This window comes from Oncorhynchus mykiss, chromosome 7, assembly GCF_013265735.2.
Source record: "Oncorhynchus mykiss isolate Arlee chromosome 7, USDA_OmykA_1.1, whole genome shotgun sequence".
NCBI lineage: Eukaryota > Metazoa > Chordata > Actinopteri > Salmoniformes > Salmonidae > Oncorhynchus > Oncorhynchus mykiss.
The window spans coordinates 55,053,160-55,078,384 of NC_048571.1; the positions used below are offsets into that span (position 1 = coordinate 55,053,160).

General features: G+C 42.2%; 1 protein-coding gene across 4 annotated transcripts; it reads left to right on the plus strand.

Annotated features, from left to right (window-relative positions):
- The first annotated feature begins 25 nt into the window (after positions 1–25).
- On the plus strand, positions 26–20,936 carry LOC110528007 (RING finger protein 207). 4 transcript variants are annotated; one of them, XM_021609777.2, is made up of 19 exons: positions 26–164; positions 356–384; positions 768–958; positions 3,523–3,658; positions 3,766–3,910; positions 4,896–4,977; positions 5,067–5,142; positions 14,063–14,188; positions 14,659–14,705; positions 15,474–15,546; positions 15,738–15,806; positions 15,904–15,972; positions 16,266–16,372; positions 18,461–18,638; positions 18,767–18,952; positions 19,111–19,162; positions 19,320–19,437; positions 19,541–19,656; positions 19,782–20,936. In XM_021609777.2, the coding sequence occupies exons 2-19, from the start codon at positions 373–375 to the stop codon at positions 20,042–20,044; spliced, it is 2,046 nt and encodes a 681-aa protein (XP_021465452.2). In that variant the 5' UTR covers positions 26–164; positions 356–372; the 3' UTR covers positions 20,045–20,936. The 4 variants fall into 4 exon arrangements, with proteins under 4 accessions (XP_021465452.2, XP_036839442.1, XP_021465451.2 ...); XM_036983547.1 differs by lacking the exon at positions 768–958 and having other exon boundaries at positions 53–164; positions 19,782–20,935; XM_021609776.2 differs by lacking the exon at positions 26–164 and having other exon boundaries at positions 176–384.
- The last annotated feature ends 4,289 nt before the right edge of the window (positions 20,937–25,225 follow it).

The window sequence follows — 25,225 nt, forward strand, 5'->3', positions numbered from 1 at the left end:
GGTTGCACTGTTGGCCCATCCCCAGTCCCCCACTCTGTGAGCAGAATGGCTGCTGGCTAGGGGAGCAGTCAGCTGCCTGGCGTCAGGGCTCAACCAGGCCACTCCAGAAGAGTTTCTGCATTGCTGTCATTCCTGCTGGGGGTAGTTGATAGTACCACTGAAAGGTAAGACAGTAGCGCTCCGTGCTGTCCATATGTAGGAACAGACTCCATCCACTACACTTTTACAGTGAGATCTTGTGTTGGGGATGCCTTGTGTTTGGTTGGACATATAGAGCAGTAGGCTACAATAGAAGTACTAATATGACAAAACAATAGAACTTTCATGTCACATCATGTGTGTTTTTTCATCACAGCACTGAGGACTTCTACCATGGCTGGCAAGGTAAGTGAAAGAGGGAAGTTATCTCTAACCTAACTGTTCCAACTAAATTAGACTAAAGGTATGGGAGTATTATGTACTGCATTAGCCTGGGTACCAGTGTGGTAATGCTAATGTTCCAGTTCCACTTCTTGTACTCCGAGTCATTGGCATTGACACGGGGTACAAGGAGTGGAATGTTAGCAGAAAGTGACTGGTACCCAGGCTAGTCCTGCATCACATTATTCCATTTGAAAAATTATCTATATGATCTCAAACTCTATATGTGAAGTCAAACATGTTGTCCTACTTACATCGTGGCTTATTTTAAATGTCAGTTTAGTTAAAAAAAGAAAGAAAAAGAGGCTAATCCTAAGGGATTCACTGTCACTACATTCTCTCTGTAGATGGCAGGGGGTGTCCTCTCTCCTTTGGATAATCTGTGTGGAGTGGACTGTTCCAATGTCCATCCCCTGTTTTGTCACCTGTGCCATGAGCAGTACCAGCACCCATGCCTCTTAGACTGTTACCATATCTTCTGTGCGCGCTGCCTACAAGGCAGAGCCAATGAAAGTCGTCTCAACTGCCCCCTCTGCGGGTAAGGGACTGATCTTAACTTACTGAAAGAAGCTTTCTGAACACACAAGCTGTGCATTTGATTTGACACTATTGTTAGTCCAAGAATAACTAAATGCCCCCAACCACATTTGTATCTTTGTGGTGACCTATAGTTACTTGTTACTTGTTTAAACATTGGGTTTGAGCATGAGGCATTGCATCTCAGTCTTGGCTATGAAATAGGAGGAATCCCCTTAAGAATCTGTGTAACTCTCCAGTTCTACAGGGCGCTTAGAGCATACATACTGCACAGCCAACTCTGATCTACACATGAATGGAGAACATGACAGGGACTCACCTATCCTTACAATCAATACCAGCCTTAGTGGATTAAAGTCAAGCAGTCTGCTAAGGACTATGGCTCAGAGTGACCTGGTCTAGCCCGACCAGGGCAGGATGGTTTGAGCGGCTGGGACAGCTGCAGGGTCAGCCCTGGCTCTGAGTTAGCACCATGTTAAGGCCACCATGCAGTCACACTACAACAAAACCTACACAGGCATCTTGGCAATGGAGCCGGGAGCTCAGGGCAATTAAATGTGACCTCACAGTGTCCAATCCATGTTATCCCCCTACTGGAGAATGAGTCATGGCCAACAGTATTACCTAAAGGCCCTCTGGATTAGATTAGCTCTCACTGATCAAAGAGCACATGGCTATGTGGAACAAAACTTCTCCAGGAAAAAGATTATACTGGAAATAAAACTGATCTTAGATTGGGCCTTTTCTATCACTAAAGATAGTTTTCAGCATATGAACGTATCACTTATCTTTGATTATCTTCAAACCCCAAAACACAAGCAGATACAAAGAAAAGTGGTGGCAACCCCATTTAGATCACTGGATCAAGTAGTGATGAGCAACACATTGGGGATGATGTTACAGCCAAACTGATACACTGCTTTGTACAGATACCCCAATGTGCACACACTGGTTGAATCAATGTTGTTTCCATGTAATTTCAATGAAATTACATTGAAACAATGTGGAGTAGATGTTGAATTGTCATCTGTGCACAGTGGGACAGTATGCAGCTGACACGATCAGTCATTTCAGTCCATTTCCTGAATACATCCTGAGGTCCCCTGATCAACTCCCCAACGTGATGCCAAACAAACAGTAGATTGCTGAAATCCTTTCTGTCCAAATCTTTCCTCTGACATTGGGTAATTTTGAAACATCCTGGGTTAAGTTGGATTTTATTTGTAGGGGAGAAAGGGGATGACCGCAGGTCATCAGACTGTAAAATAATCTTACAACTAGCTGTAAGATTATCGCTTCTGCGGGTTCTGATAGTATCAAAGCCTACAGCTAAATCTGTCCCTGTAGATCTCTAGTGGTCCAGAGGGGATTTGTTGCCCTGCCTGCCCGAGCCCACAACTGCTATGGTTGCTGCTTTGTTCTGCAGTTGCATTGTCCCCCCAGAACCCAAGGTCTCCTTGTGTGTTCTGTGATTACATATCTGGGATGAAACCAAACACTGGATCCCATCCGATCATGCAAGATGATAAGTTAAATAAAACATAGTTGGTACGAGTACGACTGCTATGGGATGGTTTCCCTATTTAAAATTGGCTCCCTGTGGCTCTCGACCAGGCATAATTTATACCAGAGTTCCTCTCATTCCAGGTATTGAAGAGCTTGCAGGAGTGAGCAGATGGATCTATGGAGGGACCATTGTGTAGTAGGCTACTAGAGTGAAGTGTGTTCCGAGGGGAGATAACCCATTGGTCACACTCTCTCCCTGCAGGTCCCCCTGGCCCTGTGGCCTGTGCATGGGCAATACGGAAGTGCTGTTTGTTGCTATTTTCATCAGTACTACCAACCATCAGCGGTGGGAAAACTACCCAACTGTCATACTTGAGTAAAAGTAAAGATACCTTAATAGTAAATTACTCAAGTAAAAGTGAAAGTCACACAGTAAAATGCTACTTGAGTAAAAGTCCAGAAGTATTTGGTTTGAAATATACCTAAGTATCAAAAGTAAATGTAATTGCTAAAAATAGACTTAAGCATAAATAATTTCAAATTCCTTATATTAAGCAAACCAAATGGCCACTTTCCCTATTTTTATTTAATTTACGGATAGCCAGGGGCACGCTCCAACTCTCTGACATCATTTACTCAAGAACCATGTAATCTCGGGAATTTGCTACACTGCTATTAGTAGCACACAATAGACCCTGTTGCTATGCAAACTAGATAAACATTGGCGAGGAGGGAAGAGAATCCTACTGCCTCTGATCTGGTAGAACCAGGTCAATGTTAGAGGTTGCATACTTAAACTCTAAAATGAATTATTGTTTGACATGTTTATGACATGCCATGTGTTTTACCTGTAGTAAAAAAAACTACTGCCACCTACTGAATTCAGAATATGTTAGCAAAACTTCTGCGATTAGATATGTTGCACCATCTGCTGGAGAGCCTTGGGAATGCAACTCACTACTCTTTTATGATCAGTGTAGCGAGAAATAACAATTTGAATGAAGCACTGCATGAAACATTTTTACTGTGCTTTTGTTGCTGGATCCATCTGTGTCACAGATACCCATCAGTTGTAAAAGGAATGAATGCACTCCCACCAGAGGACCGTTTGCTGAAGTTCCTAGTTGATAACTCTACTGATGACTGTGAAGAGACAGTCCAGTGTGCCAACTGTGACCAGCAGAGCAACAAACAGGTACCTCACAACATAAATAACTCTAACAAACCATGCTATAGATCTTAATAGAGAGCATTTATTATCATGGATCATATTGTGTGTGTGTGTGTGTGTGTGTTTTATAGGACACAGGGCCAATGTACTACTGTAACACGTGTAGCCAGCCCCTGTGTGGAGCTTGCAGGGATTCCACACACAAGGCCAAGATGTTCTCCCACCATGAGATTGTGTTCCTGGCCAAACGCACCAAAGTGTGCCACCGGATGTGCTGTGAGTACCACCTGTATTATGTTCACACTACAACAAGAGCTCAGCAGCTTCTAGCTATAATTACATTGTTATCTAATAATAACCTATGGTAACACTTTACGTTAAGTTTCCCCTATTACTGCGTAACTAACACAGTAATAACTGTTAACAACATAGATTTTACTAAGCTAACCAGGAGAAAATAAGAGACATGATAACATTAGGTATAACCCTTTTAGTTACATTGCACAATGTAACAATCTTTGAGAAAGAACGGTGTACTTGCACTTTACATTAAGTTGCTTGCTCCTGGGTATGTGCATTGTAAATACATGCATATCCCTTGTAACAACAATGTAATCACAGAGTTGGTTGTTAAAGATTGTTACATTGTAAAAGGGTTCATCCTAATGTTCTCCTGTCTCCTAATTTATCCTGGTTAGTCTATTGTCTGCAAAGGTTATTACATTGTAACTGCGTAGTAACTATAAAGATTATACCCTACTGGGCTACACTTTACATTCAGTTGCTTGCTCCTGGGTAGGTACATGATAACTGCAAGTATATCCTATGTAACTACAATGTTCTTGCATCACACTTGATTCAGTATAGCCTTTGTGCCAGGTCATAACATAGAAATAAACTCATTGAAAATGGCCAGTAGTTAATGTGCCTTGTTACAATTGTTGTTACCAGGTCCTAGCCTATTTATCAACCCTGGTATTGCATGTGGATTCAATGGTAGTGGAACCTTGTCGTTACATGTACCAAGATCAGATTTTGGTTTGAGTTATTAACATGGTAATTCACAGGTGACTTTCAAATGTGTAATTACAAAACATTAGTTATATAGTGGAACACGAGAATGTGTAATAATAACATCATTAGTTACATGTAGAATAACCTTCATCAAGTGAATGTGTAATTAAGTGTTGCCATGTTCATGGGATGATTATCTTATTGTAAGGAAACAGTGATGTGATGGTCTAACATAATGTCTCCACAGCTCTCCACGATGAGCCCTACATCATGTTCTCCACAGAGAAGAAGTTGATGCTCTGCATCAAGTGTTTCAGAGACATGCAAGTGTGAGTGAAGCTCCTACTACAGCGACGCCACAGATTCAGACAGGAACACTGTGAGTAAAGCTAATTGATGTTTCTGCTAAATTCCACAGAGAGAGCCGGATACACTGCATCGATATTGAGACAGCATACATACAAGGCTGTGAGATACTAGACCAGGCAGTGCTGGTAGGTGAATTGTGACTTTTGTTCTCTAGATACATTGTGTGTTATCCCAGCTAGAAAAACAAAGAGAGTTGCACACTCTATGTATAAACTCCAGGTATGTATTGGGTAAACCACCAATGTTTCGGCATCACTGTGCCTTCTTCAGGGTGATGTCATGAATGCTTGAACCAGGTTATGTAGACAAAACAGTGCAATTAGTGCAACCAATTACAATAGTGAGGGGTGTGTCATAATTATCAGGTTAATTCAAATTAATTTTGTGAAACTGTTAAAAGACAACAGTTTACAGCATATTGAATATATTTGGCTATTGTTATCATTAGCATAAGATTATCATCAACATACATGATTGTTTCATTGAATTTCACAAATACAGTATATTTAATTGTTTCCAATTTCATTCAATTTTTGTTCCATGTAATATTTTGGTTCAACCATAATGCATAATAAGCATCATCAACAGGGGGAACATATTGGATGTATGTGGATAAGCTGAATAAATAATATATTCATTTATAAGACTTGTTCATAGAAAATTGTTAATTAGAAGGGCCTGAGATCCAGTTGTGTAAAGTACTTAACTAAAAATACTTCAAAGTACTACTTAAGTAGGTTTTTGGGGTATCTGTACTGCTTTTCCATTTATTTTTTGGACAACATTTACTTTTACTTCACTACATTCCTAAAGAAAATAATGTACCTTTTCTTCTCTACATTTTCCCTCACATGCAAAAGTACTTGTTAAATTTTGAACGCTTAACAGGACAGGAAAATTGTCCAATTCACGCACTTATCAAGATAACACGTGGGCATCCCTTCTGCCTCTGATCTGGCGGACTCACTAAACACTAATGCATAATTTGTAAATTATGTCTGAGTGTTGGAGTGTGCCACTGGCTATCTGTACAATTTAAAAACAAGAAAATGTAATCTGCTTTACTTAATATAAGAAATGTGAAATTATTTATACTTTTACTTTTGATACTTTAGTTTATTTTAGCAATTCCATGTATTTTTTATACTTAAGTATATTTACATTCAAAAACGTTTACTCATGTAGTATCTTACTGGCTGAGTAACTTTCTACTAAGGTATCTATACTTTACTCAAGTATCACAACTGGGTACTTTTCACGCCACTGCTGAAATCAAAGTCAATATTCAGACCACTAGAGGTCAATGTTTTTAAACAGGATATCCAGTAGGCATTCCTCCTCCGTAGTAGTAGGACCTCGATGTTACCTACTCTCCTTTGTAGAGCAACATGCTCAATGCCTGTGTACATTCTGAGAACTACATGTTTCTTAGAGATTGGTGAGAGCGTGGTTGTCCTATGGTTATTTTGCATACAACCTTCCACAACTTTCTGGGAATGGTGGAGGGTAGTTGCTTGGTTTTGGAACATTCTCAGCACATTTAAGGAATTTGACAAAAAAAACACAATTTTCTTAGAATTTCTTTATTTTAACAGAACGTTTCCTAAAAGTACAAACATGGTCTTTCAATTTTGGTAATGCTCTTGGAACGTTCTCAAACTGGTTTGACATTGGGAATGTTCTCAAATAGTTCAGCTCTTCTGTGGGAATTCCAGTACTTCAGCATAATGTTTCCTACATGTTTCCTCATGGTTCTATTCAAGCTAATGCTCTCAAATTATTCTGAAAACGTTAAGAAAAGTTCAATAAAAACGTCAAGAAAACTTTAGTAACATTCAGAGAACGTTCTAAGAATGTTATTTAAAAAGAGTAACTTCCATGATTTTTATTACATCAAAAACCAGATGTTTTAAGATTAGTTATTAGAAACACGTCAATTCTGGTCTTAATTTTGACAGTTTGTATATATTTATTTCGTCTATTAGTAGTAAATTAGTAGTAAATCTAGCTGTTTTTGCCCCTATAGCGGTTCAACTCTACCATTGAAATCGTGATGCAGAGGCACCTTGAGAAGGTACCTCTACGTTATCTCAACTGAGGGCTTCTGTATGAAATCCGCTCCCTTCTAGATGTTCTGGGTAGTACCACCTCAAGGCTTACTAAAAAAGCAGGTGACAGTGCGCCTTATTTGGCAATGGTATTGGTACTCTCAGTGGAGTTTGCCAATATATTTTGCATGATGCTTCCTTGACTTGACTACTGACATTACACAAAATTCAAAAGGCAGTAAGACACATTTACATTTTTGACAGTTTTTGCTTATCTTTTCATACACATCTATGTGCTTTTACAAAGAAAAACAAAACATGTAGGCTATCAGAATTCTATGTTTATATTCGTAGCTACATCGATCAAAACAAGAAATAGATGACAATGGTATTCTTGTCAATTATTTGTATATTTTCACTACCATGTCTGATTGGTGGCGTAGTCTGCTAAAACAGTTGGCTCATATTTAGTCGTTATGAGTTCTAATCCCACATGGAGCAGTTGTCTTTTATTTCTTTTTTAAATAATGTAATTTACAATATTCATCCCATGCCCACACACTTCTAATTCTGAAAAGTGAAAGCATACCTGTGAGAGGGGTCGCCCTGGTACTATAGTAGTTGTAGGTTTTTATGCAGTTCCCAAGACCAGTCTGTGAGTTACTTTGACCACTGGAAAAATAGTTATTTCGTAAATACTGCAATGAGGGTTGGATTGAATTGAGCCCCTAATCCTTCATTTGCAAGGTGATGATTGCACTTTTCTTCCCAACACAATACCGCAATAAATGTCAGCCCACATTTATTTATTTTTTATTTGCCCCCATGGGGTATTCAAATTTACACCGCAAGTGGCAATAGATGTCAGGAACTCGGCGTTGTGCCACTGTGAGCTAACTGTCCAGAGCCGTATTTGTATGCAATGCACATAATTCTATTTTCAGAGCGTGCCAGTGGACTTCTGGTAAGTATGCTTTAGTGATAAAGTGTTGGGATCAGGTACAACTAGGTTTACCCACCCCAAAAATGAATATTTATAAGCAATTTCCCCCACCCACAACTTCTCACCAGAATGCTTTTTTTTATTTATTTAAAGGTATTGGGCAAAGGCTGAAATTAGAGGTGAGAGTTACTCTTTAAAAACATACATTCCATTCTGAGAACGTGAAGATAAGGTTCCATAAAAACAATCTTAAGTGTGTTCATGTGTGTTGGCCTGATCTTAATCCGTGCTTGTTTCCTTTGAAATGGGGTCTATTTGGATAGACTGAAATGAACAGCTGTGTAAAAAAAAATACAGTATGCTTGCACCATTCTGGTGGCACTTTGGACTAATTCAATGGATAGAGAATAGAAGATTATGTGTTCGAAGCTCATTGATCCCATGTCAAAATAAAATGTGTTTGCATGATTAATGCCAAAGGAAATTATATTCCATATGTTCAAACAAGTTAACTGAAAGTAAGTTAGCAATGTTATTGAATGTCTTATTGAAACATTCAATGAAAGTTTTAAGAAAGTTATTCAAAAACCTTGAAATAACCTATAATTTCCATTCTCAGTGTTAATAAAACCTCTCATGAAAACCTTCAAGGAACCAGAGTAATATGTTCTCACAACCTCCCTGCAACCTAAAAAATAAATGTTACTAGAACATGCAAAATTGTAACTACTACAGTATGTCAGGAATCATATTGCTTTGTTCCCATAACCAATATAAAACCAAAAATATACATTCCCACAACTTCCAAGGACAAATGTGCGCTACCTGGGATTACATTGATATGTCACAGTCACTACCTCTGAAAATCACAGTTTTCCTCTGTAAAGGAGGAATTTAGCCATTTTTAACATTCAGCATCAGTATTATTTCTAACAAAGATACACTACATGACCAAAAGGATGTGGACACCTGCTCGTCGAACATCTCATTCCAAAATCATGGGCAGTAATATGGAGTTGGTCCACCCTTTGCTGCTATAACAGCCTCCACTCTTCTGGGAAGGCTTCCACTAAATGTTGGAACATTGCTGCGGGGACTTGCTTCCATTCAGCCACAAGAGTATTAGTGAGGTCGGACACGGATGTTGGACACTGATGTTGGGCGATTAGGCCTGGCTCACACAGTCTATCTTACATTCACCCCAAAGGTGTTTGATGGGATTGAGGTCAGGGCTCTGTGCAGGCCAGTCAAGTTCTTCCACATCAACTTCGACAAACCATCTCTGTATGGACCTCGCTTTGTGCACAGGGGCATTGTCATGCTAAAACAGGAAAGGGCCTTCCCCAAACTTTTGCCGTGAATAGTCTAGAATGCCATTGTATGCTGTAGTGTTAAGATTTCCCTTCACTGGAACTCAGGCGCCTAGCCCAAACCATGAAAAACAGTCCCAGACCATTATTCTTCCTCCACCAAACTTTACAGTTGGCACTGTGCATTAGGGCAGGTAGCGTTTCTCCTGGCATCCGCCAAACCCAGATTCGTCCTTTGGACTGCCAGATGGTGAAGTGTGATTCATCACTCCAGAGAATGAGTTTCCACTGTTCCAGAGTACAATGGCGGCGAGCTTCACAACACTCCAGCTGACGCTTGGCATTGTGCATAATGATCTTTCTCTTGTGTGCGGCTGCTCGGCCATGGAAACCCATTTCATTAAGCTCCCGACTAACAGTTATCCTGCTGACGTTGCTTCAGAGGCAGTTTGAAACTCGGTAGTGAGTGTTGCAACCGAGGACAGACGATTTTTCAGCGGCCCCTTTCTGTGAGCTAGTGTGGCTTACCAATTTGCATTGTAGCCGTTGTTGCTCTTAGACATTTCCATTTCACAAAAACAGCACTTACAGTTGACAGGGGCAACTCTAGCAGGGCAGAAATTTGACGAACTGACTTGTTGGAAAGGCGGCATCCTATGACGATGGCCACGTTGGTATTTTATTAGGATCCCCATTAGCTGTTGCAAAAGCAGCAGCTACTCTTCCTGGGGTCCACACAAAACATGAAACATAATACAGAATGACATAATACAGAACATCATTAGATACAGCTCAAGGACAGAACTACATGCATTTTTAAAATGGCACACGTAGCCTACATATCAATGTATATACACAAACTATCCAGGTCAACTAGGGGAGAGGCGTTGTGCTGCGATGTGTTGCTTTATCTGTTTTTTGAAACCAAGTTTGCTGTTTATTTGAGCAATATGAGATGGAAGGAAGTTTCATGCAATAAGGGCTCTATATAATACTGTACGTTTTCTTGATTTTTTTCTGGATTTGGGGACTATGAAAAGACCCCTGGTGGCATGTCTGGTGGGATAAGTGGGTGTGTCAGAGCTGTGTGTAAGTTGACTATGCAAACAATTTGGGATTTCCAACACATTAATATTTCTTACAAAAAGAAGAAGTGATGGAGTCAGTCTCTCCTCAACTCTTAGCCAAGAGAGACTGGCATGCATAGTATTTATATCAGCCCTCTGATTACAATTAAGAGCAAAATGTGCCGCTCTGTTCTGGGCCAGCTGCAGCTTAACTAGGTCTTTCCTTGCCGCACTGAACCACACAACTGGACAATAATCAAGATTAGACTAAACAAGAGCCTGCAGAACTTGCTTTTTGGAGTGTGATATCAAAAAAGCAGAGCATCTCTTTATTACCATCTTTGCAACCATTGAATCTATATGTTTTGACGGTGACAGTTTACAATGTAAGGTAACGCCAAGTAATTTAGTCTCCTCAACTTGTTCAACAGCCACACCATTCATTACCAGATTCAGCTGAGGTCTAGCACTTAAGGAATGATTTGTTCCAAATACAATGCTCTTAGTTTTAGAGATATTCAGGACCAGTTTATTACTGGCCACCCATTCCAAAACAGACTGCAACACTTTGTTAAGGGTTTCAATGTCTTCATTAGTTGTGGTTGCTGATGCATATATGGTTGAATCATCAGCATATATGGACAAACATGCTTTGTTTAATGCCAGTGGCAGGTCATTGATAAAAATAGAAAAGAGTAGAGGGCCTAGAGAGCTGCCCTGCGGTACACCACACTTTACATGTTTGACATTAGAGAAGCTTCCATTAAAGAAAACCCTTTGAGTTATATTAGATAGACAGCTCTGAATCCACAATATGGCAGCGGTTGAAAGCCATAGCACTTAAGTTTTTTCAACAAAAGTTTATGGTCAATGATATCAAAGGCTGCACTGAAATCTAACAGTACAGCTCCCATAATCTTCTTATTATCAATTCCTTTAACCAATCATCAGTCATTTGTGTCAGTGCAGTACATGTTGAGTGCCCTTCTCTATAAGCATGCTGAAAGTCTGTTGTTAATTTGTTTACAGAAAAATATCATTGTATTTGGTCAAACACAATTTTTTCCAACAGTTTGCTAAGAGCTGGCAGCAAGCTTATAGGTTTGCTGTTAGAACCAGTAAAGGCCGCTTTATCACTGTTGGGTAGCGGAATTACTTTGGCTTCCCCCCAGGCCTGAGGACAAAGACTTTCCTTAATGCTCAGATTAAAAATATGACAGATAGGAGTGGCTATAGAGTCAGCCACCATCCTCAGTAGCTTTCCATCTAAATGGTCAATGCCAGGAGGTTTGTCATTGTTGATTGTTAACAATAATTTTTCCACCTCTCCCACACTAACTTTACAAAATTCATACATGCACTGCTTTTCTTTCATTAATAGTTTTTTTTATGCATGAATATAATTGCTCACTGTTTGTTGTGGTCATTTCCTGCCTAAGTTCGCCCACTTTGCCAATTAAATAATCCTTTAAAAAATTGCAACATCAAAAGTTTTTGTCATGAATAAGCAATCTGATTGGATGAAAGATGGAGTTGAATTTGTCTTTCTGCCCATAATTTTATTAACTCAAGTTTTTTTCTATCATTGTTTATATCATTGATCTTATCTTCATAATAAAATGTCTTCTTCTTTTTGTTGAGTTTAGTCACATCGTTTTTAAATTTGCAGTAAGTCCACCAGTCAGATGTGCAGCCAGACGTATAAGTCACTCCTTTTGCCCCATCTCTTTCAACCAAACAGTTTTTTCAATTCCTCATCAATCCATAGAGCCTTAACAGTTCTAACAGTCAGTTTCTTAACAGGTGCATGTTTATCAATAATTGGAAGAAGCAATTTCATAATTTCATCAAGTGCAGCGTCTGGATGCTCCTCAAAGGGGGGGGGGGGGGGGGGGGGGGGGGGGGTACTGCATTAAGTACTGCAGTGCATCTCCTCCTCATGGACTGCACCAGATTTGCCAGTTCTTGCTGTGAGATGTTACCCCACTCTTCCACCAAGGCACCTGCAAGTTCCCGGACATTTCTGGGGGAAATGGCCCTAGCCCTCTAGTCCCAGACGTGCTCAATGGGATTGAGATCTGGACTCTTTGCTGGCCATGGCAGAACACTGACATTCCTGTCTTGCAGGAAATCACGCACAGAACAAGCAGAATGGCTGGTAGCATTGTCATGCTGGAGGGTCATGTCAGGATGAGCCTGCAGGAAGGGTACCACATGAGGGAGGAGGATGTCTTCCCTTTAATGCACAGAGTTGAGATTGCCTGCAATGACAACAAGCTCAGTCCGATGATGCTGTGACACATCGCCCCAGACCATGACGGACCCTCCACCTCCAAATCGATCCCGCTCCAGAGTACAGGCTTCGGTGTAATGCTCAAATGCAAATCTGACCATCAACCCTGGTGAGACAAAACCACGACTTGTCAGTGAAGAGCACTTTTTGCCAGTCCTGTCTGGTCCAGCAATGGTGGGTTTGTGCCCATAGGCGACGTCGTTGACGGTGATGTCTGGTGAGGACCTGCCTTACAACAGGCCTACAAGCCTCAGTCCAGCCTCTCTCAGCCTATTGCGGACAGTCTGAGCATTTTTGGTGTAACTCGGGCAGTTGTTGTTGCCATGCAGTACCTGTCCCTTAGGTGTGATGTTGGGATGTACCGATCCTGTGCAGGTGTTGTTACACGTGGTCTGTCACTGCGAGGGCGATCAGCTGTCCGTCCTGTCTCCCTGTCTCGCTGTCTTAGGCGTCTCACAGTACGGATATTGGAATTTATTGCCCTGGCCCATCTGCAGTCCTCATGCCTCCTTGCAGCATGCCTAAGGCATGTTCACGCAGATGAGCAGGGCCCCTGGGCATCTTTCATTTGGTGTTTTTCAGAGTTGGTAGAAAGGCTTCTCTATAGTGACCTAAGTTTTCATAACTGTGACCTTAATTGCCTACCATCTGTAAACTGTTAAGTGTCTTAACGACCATTCCACAGGGGCTTGTTCATTAATTGTTTATGGTTCATTCAACAAGCATTGGAAACAGTGTTTAAACCCTTTACAATAAAGATCTGTGAAGTTATTGGATTTTTACGAATTAACTTTGAAAGACAGGGTCCTGAAAAAGGGATGTTTCTTTTTTTGTATTTTTGTTTATATTAGCCCACACAGCTATAGCATGCTAAGTTTAGGACCTCATATTGAAGCTTTTAGAGAACACAAGCCCCCAACTGATGTATACAACAATCTTTAAATTATCTACTTTGGTTTAGATACAAGCATCATGAAACCTCATTTGACATAGTGAAAATACATTTTTGGGGACCTAAGTTTGCTTACCACTTTTTCAATGTGGTTTCTTCCTTCACAGACTACATGAAATGATGACCTCTTCCTAAATATTTGGTCAAATTATACATTTTGTGTATGGTCACATATAAACAAGGGTGGCTCAACATACCCCACTCTCCCCTAACGCACTCACAACTCCATGGCCTAGTATGAATCTCCCTCTGCAACTCTGTTTCCATGCTGTATTTTACTTGACATAATATAGGATGCTTATGTTGTCGATTTTGAAAAGGTACCGGGTGGGTCTTGAGTTTGAGATAAAGCATATGATCATGTGTGTGGTTTAGCTACAGGTGAGTGAGAATATATACCATGACCATGTGTGAGCCTTGCTTTCTCTGTAGGCAGTGAAGGAGCTGCAGACATCGGCCTGTGAGGCTATTATCATGCTGAGGGCCATGATAGGAGCGGTGGGCTCCAATATGGAGGAAGAGGAGAATGCAATCTGCAACATCTTCACCAGTATGCAGGTAAGGACTCTTTTCAGGACTCTACAGGACTCTTTTCAGGTCACCTGAAATGTATTAAATAAGCATTGTGAAGTTTAACTATCTAGGTGCAACACAATAAAAATGATTCTACATTTGAATATGTGATATGCCCTTTACATGGAATATATAACTCTGAAGATGCTATGATGGTGCCTCACCACTGGGTGACTCTCTTGCTCTTTTTGTTAAAAGATTGCAAGGGTCTTCAGCTCTCAACAAAAACTCCATGAATGGACCAAACCCATACTGGTTCAATTACAAGACAATGTGTACCACAAAATTACATTTTAGAGGAAATGAATCAGAAGTTAAATCCTCAGACAGTTATTTTGAAAAATGGAGGGTGGCAAACAAGGCCAACAGTCTTTTTCACAGTAGACCGACTACTAGCAGACGTTTTCATATCCATTTTCCTTGTGGTTAACTTTTTCTCTGCTCTCATCTGACAGGAAAGACTGGCTGAGAGGAAGAACATTCTGTTGCGAGCGGCTCAAAGGTACTGCATTACTTTGCTATGAAACTGTTGCTTTGATAACAGAAAAACTATGGATAGGCAATCTGATTGGCATGGATTGAATTTAGCGGTTTTCCCTAGGTCTCAATGTGCTTTACATTGTACAGTTTGTACATAGTTAGCAAATCTCATTTACCAACATGAATGTATTGCAGCGATTATATGTTACACCCTGGTGTAGGCTAGTTTCTATTTGTCCCCAAGAGATAGACTTCACAGTAAACAATTCAAACAAGAATGACTAGGCAAACAGAGTAAGGACTGCTTCAACACAACTACTCATCGTTCCATGTCCACAGCTGCAGTTCATGGTTACATTTAATCAATGAAAATGTGTAGATAACCTCTGGTATTGATATTTACTCTCTGGTAGCAGTCCATCACAACCAGTGGAGCAGGAAGCTAGATCCTGGGGGCCACTGGACTGCAGCATTACTGCCTCTGAAGTCTGTATAGGAGAGAGTGTATCAGGTTGCATTGTGTAGAGATCTTCATTGAGATTTTTGGGCCCCGTGTCCACCATCTTTCTCGGCTCGCTGCCTGGAAGCGGCCCAGTGACTGTCTGGATTCCCAGAAGGGAGTTAAAAGCTATTTATGGCAGGCTGTGTGTTTCCGTCTCAGTGTCTGTCGGTGTGTATGTGTTTGTTACGGAGAGCAGAACATAGATAAGGACCTGGATACATGAAGTATGGGTTTCTGTATTGCATCGAGGGGATAGACGTGTAGTGGAAATGTTGTGTGTGTTTGTAGCCAACATGAAGAAAAGGAGAAGGCGCTAAAGGAGCAGCTCTCACACCTTGCTGCCCTCCTGCCAACCCTGCAGGTTAGATCATCATATCTCTATATCCCCAGGCCTGTAATTAACAGTGTAGGCCAATAACTAGTTGTTACCTAGTTGATACCCATAAATACATTTGACAGTGGTATAGTTTGGCCATTATTACCTGAACAGTTTATTATTCACAAGCCCTCCAGTGTGGTTGACCTCTGACCCTCTCTGATGCCCTCTCCAAGGTTCACCTGGTCACCTGCTCAGCCTTTCTCAGCTCAGCCAACAAGTTTGAGTTTCTGGACATGGGATATGTGAGTGCTGGCACTTTATATTCTGAAGAGAATCAAAGATAGAATGGGTAAATTAACCAGAGGTTTGCATCAAACATCGTGGCTCTCTCCTCCACAGCAACTAATGGAAAGGCTGAGGAGGATTGTGAAGCTCCCTCATCAACTGCGACCAGTGCAAAGCAGCAAAGTGAGTGTGGCTTGTCTACTCTGTTCTTAAAAAACAATGTGACTTCAATCCACACTGCCCTTACAAAAAAATATTGCTGTTTTGAAACTGCAGTAACTGCAGTCGACTGTGGTATTTTGGACGCAGTATTTGCAACATACTGCAGTTATACTGCACACTGACTGGAATCTTTTTTTGTAAGGGTGTCATGTAAAATTAGCATTTAATACTATACACACAGTAAATGTGTTGTCTCTTTCTTCAAAGAAAGGTGCTAACAAGCTCTGACCCAGATGATCTCTCTCTCCCCTCAGATTAACACAGGCTACAGGGTTGAGTTTGCTCGCTGTCTGGAGCCCCTCCTGCTGCTGGGACAGCGCCGCCCAGCCTCCATTACCGGCGCAACTAGTATTGCAGCCCTGTGAGTCTGCTTGGCCTTTAACTCTTGTGCAAAATATTCTTCCCTAATCTCTGTCTTTCAGTGTACAAGTGGGGCTTTTTAATGAGACCAAATCTCTGGACCCAAATGTTTGCACATATAAAATATGAGATGATCTCCTTGAAACATGAGATATAATATAAACAATTCTTGGAAGCACAACTGGCAGATGGTGATAACCACAGAGAGAGGGAAGGAGACTCCATTATGAGCCCCACTATGTCACTTATCCTGTCTGCCTGTAAGCTCTGGGCACAGACATGCTTAGGCTACGTAACTCACCTTTTTGGTGGCGGTCTTCCTGTTATAGCGGGCGCTAGTCCCGTCCTTTCCGTGCCAGAAATACGGGTGATAACAGTGGGCTGGGCCAGAGTGACCAGCGCAAAGCCAGGGTTCCAGGAAACAGCTTTTTCCAGCAAGGCTCTGTGTCTGTCTGGATATCACAACACAGTCTGGATCTCTTGCAAACCTTGACACACATGACAGTATGTCTCTCAATACACACACATACTGGGGTGTCAATGTATTTGGCTGAAGTATAAGATACAGTGAGGATGACTGGACCCAAATTCAAGGACTGAGCTTACACTGGGCTTAGCTGTTACCAGAGTTTTAACAGAATCAAAATGTCCCCTTCCAGAGCCTTGGTTCCTAGTTGGTGTAAGCTATAGTTGTAGGTATTTGACACAGACATAGAGATTCATTTGTTTTCAAAATGGAGCCATTTGTTCTCACAAACTCATTCAGATGCAGACTCTGTCCCTGTCCATGTAGACACAAGAGACGCATGCTCCCTGACCAATTTTCCACATCAATCACTCCCAACTGTTCACAGGTCTGTAACTCCCCCTTTTCCCAAACCCCCAACATACTGACAGTCCTCCCTCCCAACCAGTGCCCCCTCCATGTAGGATACGGAGTGGGTGGGGACGGCACTGAGCAGGCTGGCACTATTTTTATCAGAATTTCACAGAACTCTCCAGGATTCATCTGGTAGCTAGGCACACAGGAGTGGCGGGGCCAATTTGTTCCATGCCATTGATGTCACTGCTTTTGCCAATGTCTTAAATTGGTATCAGTGGTGGGGGCAGCAAGTGGATGCTCAGAGGACTAAATGCGTATGGCAGGGTGAGAAAGAGACATTCACAGCAAACAATCAGAGACTCACTCTCGGGATAGTTCTACTGCTGTATCAGGGCATGTGCCAAGCAAGAAATCAGGACTGAAAGCATTCCAGGGCCCAGGTAAGCTACATGTCTTCCCCAGTTGTGTGCTGATAAACTTTTCCGTAATTATAGAATATCTGTCTTTACCAACTGGCTAATGATATTTCCACCTGTTATATATTCCAGAGTTTATTCCGTGTTTCATTGGTATGATACATAGCCCTCCCTCATTTGTGGACAATTGTAAACTATGACAAATATTTGGTTAAAATTGTAATATTAAGTGTTAGGAAAGTCTGTTAAAGTGGTCTACAGTATTACATGAATAGCTATCTATTACTCCAGTGGTAGTGGTGGTGGTAAGGAGTGAGGGAAAGCCAGGTCAGGGCCCGTCTGTCTGTCTGTCCTGGTTGTCTCTTTGTCTTAAAGCTCACGGGGAGAATTTTATGTTTCCAGTTCAGCCGGGTCTCAAAAGCGACTCAAGTACAGTCTACAATATTTATCATTTCCATTTGTTGCAAATACAGTATATGAAGCAATGGTTCTATTGTTCAAAATGTTATAGCAAAGTAATTTTCTGAACTGGAACTCGGGCAAGCAAATGTTTTACATTGTTAGTTGTAAACATGGTCTTCAGAATGCCATTATCGGAATAGCCTGTGTTGAGTTATGGTTTTGAGGTGCACGCTTCAACTATGAATCACTCTCTCTGGAACATTAGCAGTGAGAACACCTGAATATAATATTGAACATGAGGGACAGTATATTTATATAAAATGGGATAGATAGGCTGTAAAACGTACTCTCTGATATATATATATTTATAGCCTTAAATAAATAACTGTTACTTAGGACGAGGCTTCCCGATGAATGATGCCCTGTGGTTTTATCTCCCCTCCCTCAGGCTCCATTCCCCCTTCTCCATGTCGTGCCGCTCCCCGTCCCTCAGTGACATGCCCCTGGGCTCGGCCGCGGGGAGAAAGTCTACCTCCCACCGCTACATCTGCACCAAGGTCCTCCTGGCAGAGGGGGGCGACACACCCTTCACTGAGCACTGCCGCAACTATGAGAACAGTTACAGGGTGAGTGACATGATCACAATGACAACAACTATGGGTAGAGTGACTTGGCCACTTCACTTGTGATAGGGTGTCTGTGACAGTGTTGGTGCGTGCGTGCGTGCATACATTAATCTGTGTGTTTGACCCAGACCCTCCAGACTGAGATCCAGAACATGAAGGACCAGGTACAGGAGCTACACAGGGACCTGACCAAACACCACTCCCTCATCAACACAGACACCATGGGGGAGATCCTGGACCGCTCCCTGCACATCGACGGACAGATCTCCTCCCAGTACTCCTCTGTGGAGACCATGAGGGCTCTGTTTGAAGAGGTACATCCACAGGCCCCATATCGAACAGCAGCAATATGTTTAGGAGGTCAAGCAGCTTATAGATCATTTACTATATCCTATGTTTTGTGCAGATGAATGACTTGGCCTTGTGAATGATTTGCCCTTATTAAAGGAAGTAAACCATATTTCCCTTTTAGATTTGGGAGGAGACCTTTCAGAGGGTCACTAATGAGCAGGAGATCTATGAAGGTAAGGTTTACCCATTAACTAAACATCAATCTGTTGTATGTACTGTATGTACATTTGGACTTGGTAACATGCATCATGATCTAATCCCATCTTTGGATGTGATGCATGTGCTTTGTTCTGTACTTTGACATGGCATTTGTGTTCGACCACATTCTAGCACAGCTCCAGGACCTGCAGCAGCTGAAGCAGGAGAACTTGTACCTGACCACCATCGCCCGACAGATTGGACCATACATCCTGTCTATCGCCAAGGTTAAAGAGCGCCTAGAACCAAGGTAATAATGATATACGGTTCCCTTACAAACTACAACTCCATCGATACAAAATACAGAAATTCTATGTCAAATAAATAATTAAGTAAAATACTGGTCAAACCAGATTTCAGGAGCCCAAAGAGCTTCATGATGACCGCACAGAAACCATGCTGAAAATCTATGAGGACACCTCTATGGCCATGGACGCACAACACAGGTACCTCGCAACACATAACTGTGGTTAGTCTGTATACTACAGATAATATAAATAATGACCGGAAACTGGGACAGATTCCATTTTATAATCATGAAGGTGTTGAATGCACTATCCGAGCTATGTACCCTCTCTTTGTTTTCCTTGGCAGTGAAGACCACACCTGTCCCACTGACAGTGACTGGGAAAAGAACATGGATAACCGCTCCCTTATCATACAGTCTGATGAGGCTTCCATCAAGACCAATGACTACCATTGGCCAGGAAGGCAGACAGCCAATTACAATGAGATGCCATTATAAAGCAGAATGTTACACTTTCCCCTCCCCCCTGTTTCCTGTGTGGCCTCCAGCTCAACACAACAGGACAGGGACAGCATGTGACATTCTCCTCTGTTCAGATAGTCGCTCCTGACATTTCATGGTGACATTTCTTGGCAGGGAGGTGTTGTCATCCGCTCAGAGGTGAGTCCTTAGACAAACAGGTCTCAGAGGACTCCACTGACACTCACTGGACTCAATGACTAACAAACTGGAGTCAATGGACTCACTGAGAGGGCGGTGAATCCCCTCCAATCTCACTAGTCAATGTGAAAAGATCAATCTGATGGACCAGTAGAACACCTCATTATGGACTGAATGGATGGAGGATCTGGAGTTTTATGCTGAGGAAGTGACTGTGACTACCATGTCTCAATCAACAATGCATGGTTTTAGACCTGCAATAACATACAGAGGGAGAGTGCTTCCTCAGTTGATATTTCTAAAATGGTCATATGTTGTTATGCTGTGTTGTCCTGAAAGGGCTATTCGTTTGATTGTATGGTTCTAAAACCGACGGTTGTATTTGTATCATATGATCACTAGTTATATACAGTACATAGTGGAATGTATCTGGTGATGTATGGCTTGTTGGTCCTCATCCTCAGGTCATAGATAGTGCTGGTGTGACCTCAGTAAATACAACAGTCAAATGTAATGATGCACATCAACTTGTGCATTAATCATGGAGAAACTGGGTGAGTATTGTCAGTGTGGTTTCCTTAAATTACCCAAGAATATGCAGCAAATTGGTGAAGCCGAGCTTATGTGAGGGAAGCAATTGCTAAAATGTTGCGTCAGGCGCTGCTCCAGAATCTCCCATGTGTTCAATTAGGTTGAGAGCTGGTGACTGAGACGGCCATGGCATATGGTTTACATCGTTGTCATCCTCATCAAACCATTCAGTGACCACTCGTGCCCTGTGGATGGAGGAATTGTCATCCTATGGGGGCATAGCCATGGTAGCCGTAATACCCCATAATGACAAATGCGAAAAACAGTTTTTTAGAAATGTTTGCAAATGTATAAAAAACAGAAATACCTTATTTAGATAAGTATTCAGACCCCTTGCTATGAGTCTCAAAATTGAGCTCAGGTGCATCCTGTTTCCATTGATCATCCTTGAGATATTTCTACAACTTGATTGGATTCCACCTGTGTGTTCATTTAAATTGATTGGAGACGATTTGGAAAGGCACACACCTGTCTATATAAGGTCCCACAGTTGACCGTGCATGTCAGAGCAAAAACCAAACCATGAGGTTGAAGGAATTGCACATAGAGCTCTGAGACAGGATTGTGGCGAGGCACAGATCTGGGGAAGGGTACAAAAACATTTCTGCGGCACTGAAGGTCCCCAAGAACACAGTGTCCTCCATTATTCTTAAATGGAAAAAGTTTGGAAACCAGCAAGACTCGTCCTAGAGCTGGCCGCCCGGACAAACTGAGCAATCGGGGAAAAAGGGCCTTGGCCAGGGAGGTGACCAAGAACCCAATGGTCACTCTGACAGAGCTCTAGAGTTCCTCTGTTGGGATAGGAGAACCTTCCAGAAGGACAACCATCTCTGCAGCACTCCACCAATCAGGACTTTATGGTAGAGTGGCCAGACAGAAGTCACTTCTCAGTAAAGGCACATGACAGCCCACTTGGAGTTTGCCAAAAGGCACCTAAAGACTCTCAGACCTTGAGAAACAAGATTCTCTGGTCTGATGAAACCAAGCTTGAACTCTTTGGCCTGAATGCCAAGCATCTCGTCTGGAGCACACAGCCAAGACAACGCAGGACTGGTTTCGGGACAAGTCTCCGAATGTCCGTGAGGGGCCCAGCCAGACCCCGGACTTGAGCCCGATCGAACATCTCTGGAGAGACCTGAAAATAGCTGTGCAGCAATGCTCCCCATCCAATCTGACAGAGCTTGAAAGGATCTGCAGAAAAGAATGGGAGAAACTCCCCAAATACAGGTGTTCCAAGCCTGTAGCGTCATACCCAAGAAGACTCTAGGCTGTAATTGCTGCCAAAGGTACTGAATACTTATGTAAATGTGAAATGTTTTTTATTATTTAATAAATTAGCAAACTTTTCTGAAACTGTTTTTGTTTTGCTTAGTCATTATGGGGTAATGTGTGCAGATTGATGAGGATTTAAAAAAAATCTATTTTAGAATAAGGCTGTTACCTAACAAAATTTTGAAAACGCCAAGGGGTCTGAATACTTTCCGAAAGCACTGTATGTGGAAGTATCTGCTGTCAATATACTTTGAATCGCTCATTAAGTGTTTTCATTATTGTGTCAGTTACCTATAAATATTTATCTGGTGTAAATACTATTCCTTATTTGTCCTTTCCCATTTTCTTGTATGTTTCTTTTTTTGTTTGTCTGTTGAAGACATGTCCATACAAAAACGTATTCCCATATTATAAGAAAGTCGTTGCTTCACCAGTAATTAATATCCCCTTTGTATTGTGGATAGAAGCAGGAATGACCTCTATGCAGGAAAACCAGGCCTACATACAGATGGATGATGTAGAGCAGAGGGTGAAGGTTATTTACGTTACAGTATGTGATTTTAGGTCTGTTCAGCCCCGCTGCTTCTCAGAAAATATTCAGGTCAGGCTGAACCTACAGAACAGGGCTGTCTCTCCTCTGCAGAGGAGTCAGGGGTGCACACTCATTAAAAACACATTTGTGACAGCAGAGTAAAGACTGAGTTTGCAACTGCTCTGGCCATCCACTGCCTCCCCGTGGTCGTATATCATCTCATTGAACATCTAAACCTTGTTTCATCCCCTGTCCACTATAGAGGATATTGATGACCTGTGACTGATCCCAGCCAGGTGTTGAACAGTAATTGGAATCAATGTTGATCCCCTTATCACCACGGTGACAGGTGCTGGGGCAGCCATAGAAAAATGTCAGAGGGCAAGAGAGTAGTCCCATGGGATTGTGGATCCTCAAGGAAAAAACACATCTCACTAGCACCAACCGAACCTCTTCACATACGCACACGTGCGCACGCACAAACTAACACACAGGCTCACTGACAATGTCAATGCAAGTCAATTTCCTTCACTATTCCCTGTCTCTCAGCTGTATAATTGAAGGCTGTCTCTCAGCCTAGGGTTTCTAATCTGATCCCTGTCTCTCTGAAGGTCACACTGTCCTCGGTCTTCACGGCTACAACAGGGAGCTCAGATGCTGATGGAACAGAGTGACAAGAACACACTGACCAGTCCACACAGGAGAACCACACACCCACTGGATCCACTGAAACTAGGGCAGTTACACACACAGTATGGGTCACACACACACACACACACACCAGCTGGAGTGATAGGTCTTTTTCCAGCTCCCGCCGTTAACATGCGTCATTCGCCCTGATCTTGACCTGATATTTTAAGTGTAAACAGACAAGATCACAATGCGTCCTTTAATCGACTACACTTGTATAAAAATGTGGGCACAATTAGAATGTGTTCAAGATCAGGTCAAAGACTGCCTGTTAGAACCAGGTATAAACAGTCTAGGTCATTTGTAAAGTGACTACACATAGATAATAAACAGGAAGTAGCAGCAGTATAAAAACAGAGGGGAGGGGGGTTGTCTCACTTTGCTACTTTAAGATGAATGCACTAACTGTAAATCGCTCTAGATAAGTGTCTGCTAAATTACTAAAATGCAAATGTAAAATGTAATCACACTCCTGTGGAGACAACATAAAAGACAATGTACAGTAGCAGTGTGGTAGCCTCTCAAAGCCGCCTGATCCCGAGAGCTTACATTAATGTTGCTCAGTCTGGTACAGCTCTAGATAATACACTGGAACCGTGGCCTTTTCTTGATTTCCTTCTGTAACAGTACAACTTTAGTCCGTCCCCTCGCCCATACCCGGGCTCGAACCAGGGGCCCTCTGCACACATCAACAACTGACACCCACGAAGCATCGTTACCCATCGCTCCACAAAAGCCGTGGCCCTTGCAGAGCAAGGGGAACAACTACTTCAAGGTGTCCGAGCAAGTGACGTCACCGATTGAAACGCTATTAGCGCGCACCACCGCTAAGTAGCTAGCCATTTCACATCCGTTACACTTCTATCTGCCTTTGAGTGTCGCAGTATGGAAGGAAGTAGGAAAAAACAGGGAACTGTTGACCCTTCCTATCAATGACCTCGCATAGTGGTAAGTACTGTATGTATTGTATGTGAGGCTGACAAGGTGTGCAAAGTGAGAAATGTTCTATAGGGAACAGCCTTACTGTCATTCCTTCTTCTTTTACACAGAATCCTTGCAAAATTCCAAAGTAATGCTAAAACAAACAAAGGAGAAATTGCCTGTTCCACTTATGTATGCGCACAGTCTTGTTCCATGTAATATAACAATAAAACCCAAATCCCTGCAAAATCCTTCACCATTGGATGTCATTTTGAATTTGGTGATCAGTCCAGTACTGATGAGGCATTTCTTACAATGCTAAAAATCCATACTCTTATGGCTTCGGAATTCACTCACAGAAAACCTCTGGAGGATCGTTGCTAACGCAATGAAAGACCTGACAAACACAGCTCTTTTTATTGCTCAGAACAAATGCAGTCACTGTGTCCTTGACTGGGAGGGATCACAGGTGTGTGTGTCAGAGGATGTGTCAACCCAGTAGCACACCATGCAGGACTCAGGAGACAAAGCCCAGCAGTCCCTGTATTAATCATCAGCTGGTTGGGGCTGACAGCCCCTGCTCTACTCCACCTCCTCTTCCCCTTCCTCCTCCTCCAGCCTCCGTTCTCGTTAGGAGCTCAGCAGGAATGAATCATTAACAGATCAGTTACTCGTTAATTAAGACCTCTCCCAGATGCTCTCACAGGGGGAGAGAGAAAATAAAGAAAGGGAGAGAGAGAGGAAGGAGAAAGGCACTCAACACTGAAGCCAGCATGTGGTGTGATATGGGTATTTCAGAGACGAGGAGCAATCATATAATTCCTATAGAGGCACTTCTTCCTCAGAGATGCAGTGGAAGCTACATGAACAAAAATAAGGCTTGTGCAGCCTTAGCCAACCTGATGACAATGAACCATACAAGGGTTAGCACACAGCGGGTACCAGGTACTTTCAATTCCAGGAGGCATAGATTATCACTCCAACTACATCGGGTTCATACAGGAGAGGTGGTAGACTATCAAGCAACACTACTGATGTGTGATGATCACAGGCCAATTTTAAGTCACATGCTGTTTCTCTTCTCCCATGTGAAAAGTGCACTGGTGCGGCACTCCACACAAGTGT

What these genes read in the sequence shown, in the direction of transcription:
- LOC110528007 (XM_021609776.2), top strand. Translation starts at nt 325, where the DNA reads ATGTCACATCATGTGTGTTTTTTCATCACAGCACTGAGGACTTCTACC. An exon ending in AGTGTGCCACCGGATGTGCT is followed by an intron (nt 3,911 to 4,895) that starts GTGAGTACCACC and finishes ATGTCTCCACAG; the next exon opens with CTCTCCACGATGAGCCCTAC. An exon ending in GACCAGTGCAAAGCAGCAAA is followed by an intron (nt 15,973 to 16,265) that starts GTGAGTGTGGCT and finishes CTCTCCCCTCAG; the next exon opens with ATTAACACAGGCTACAGGGT.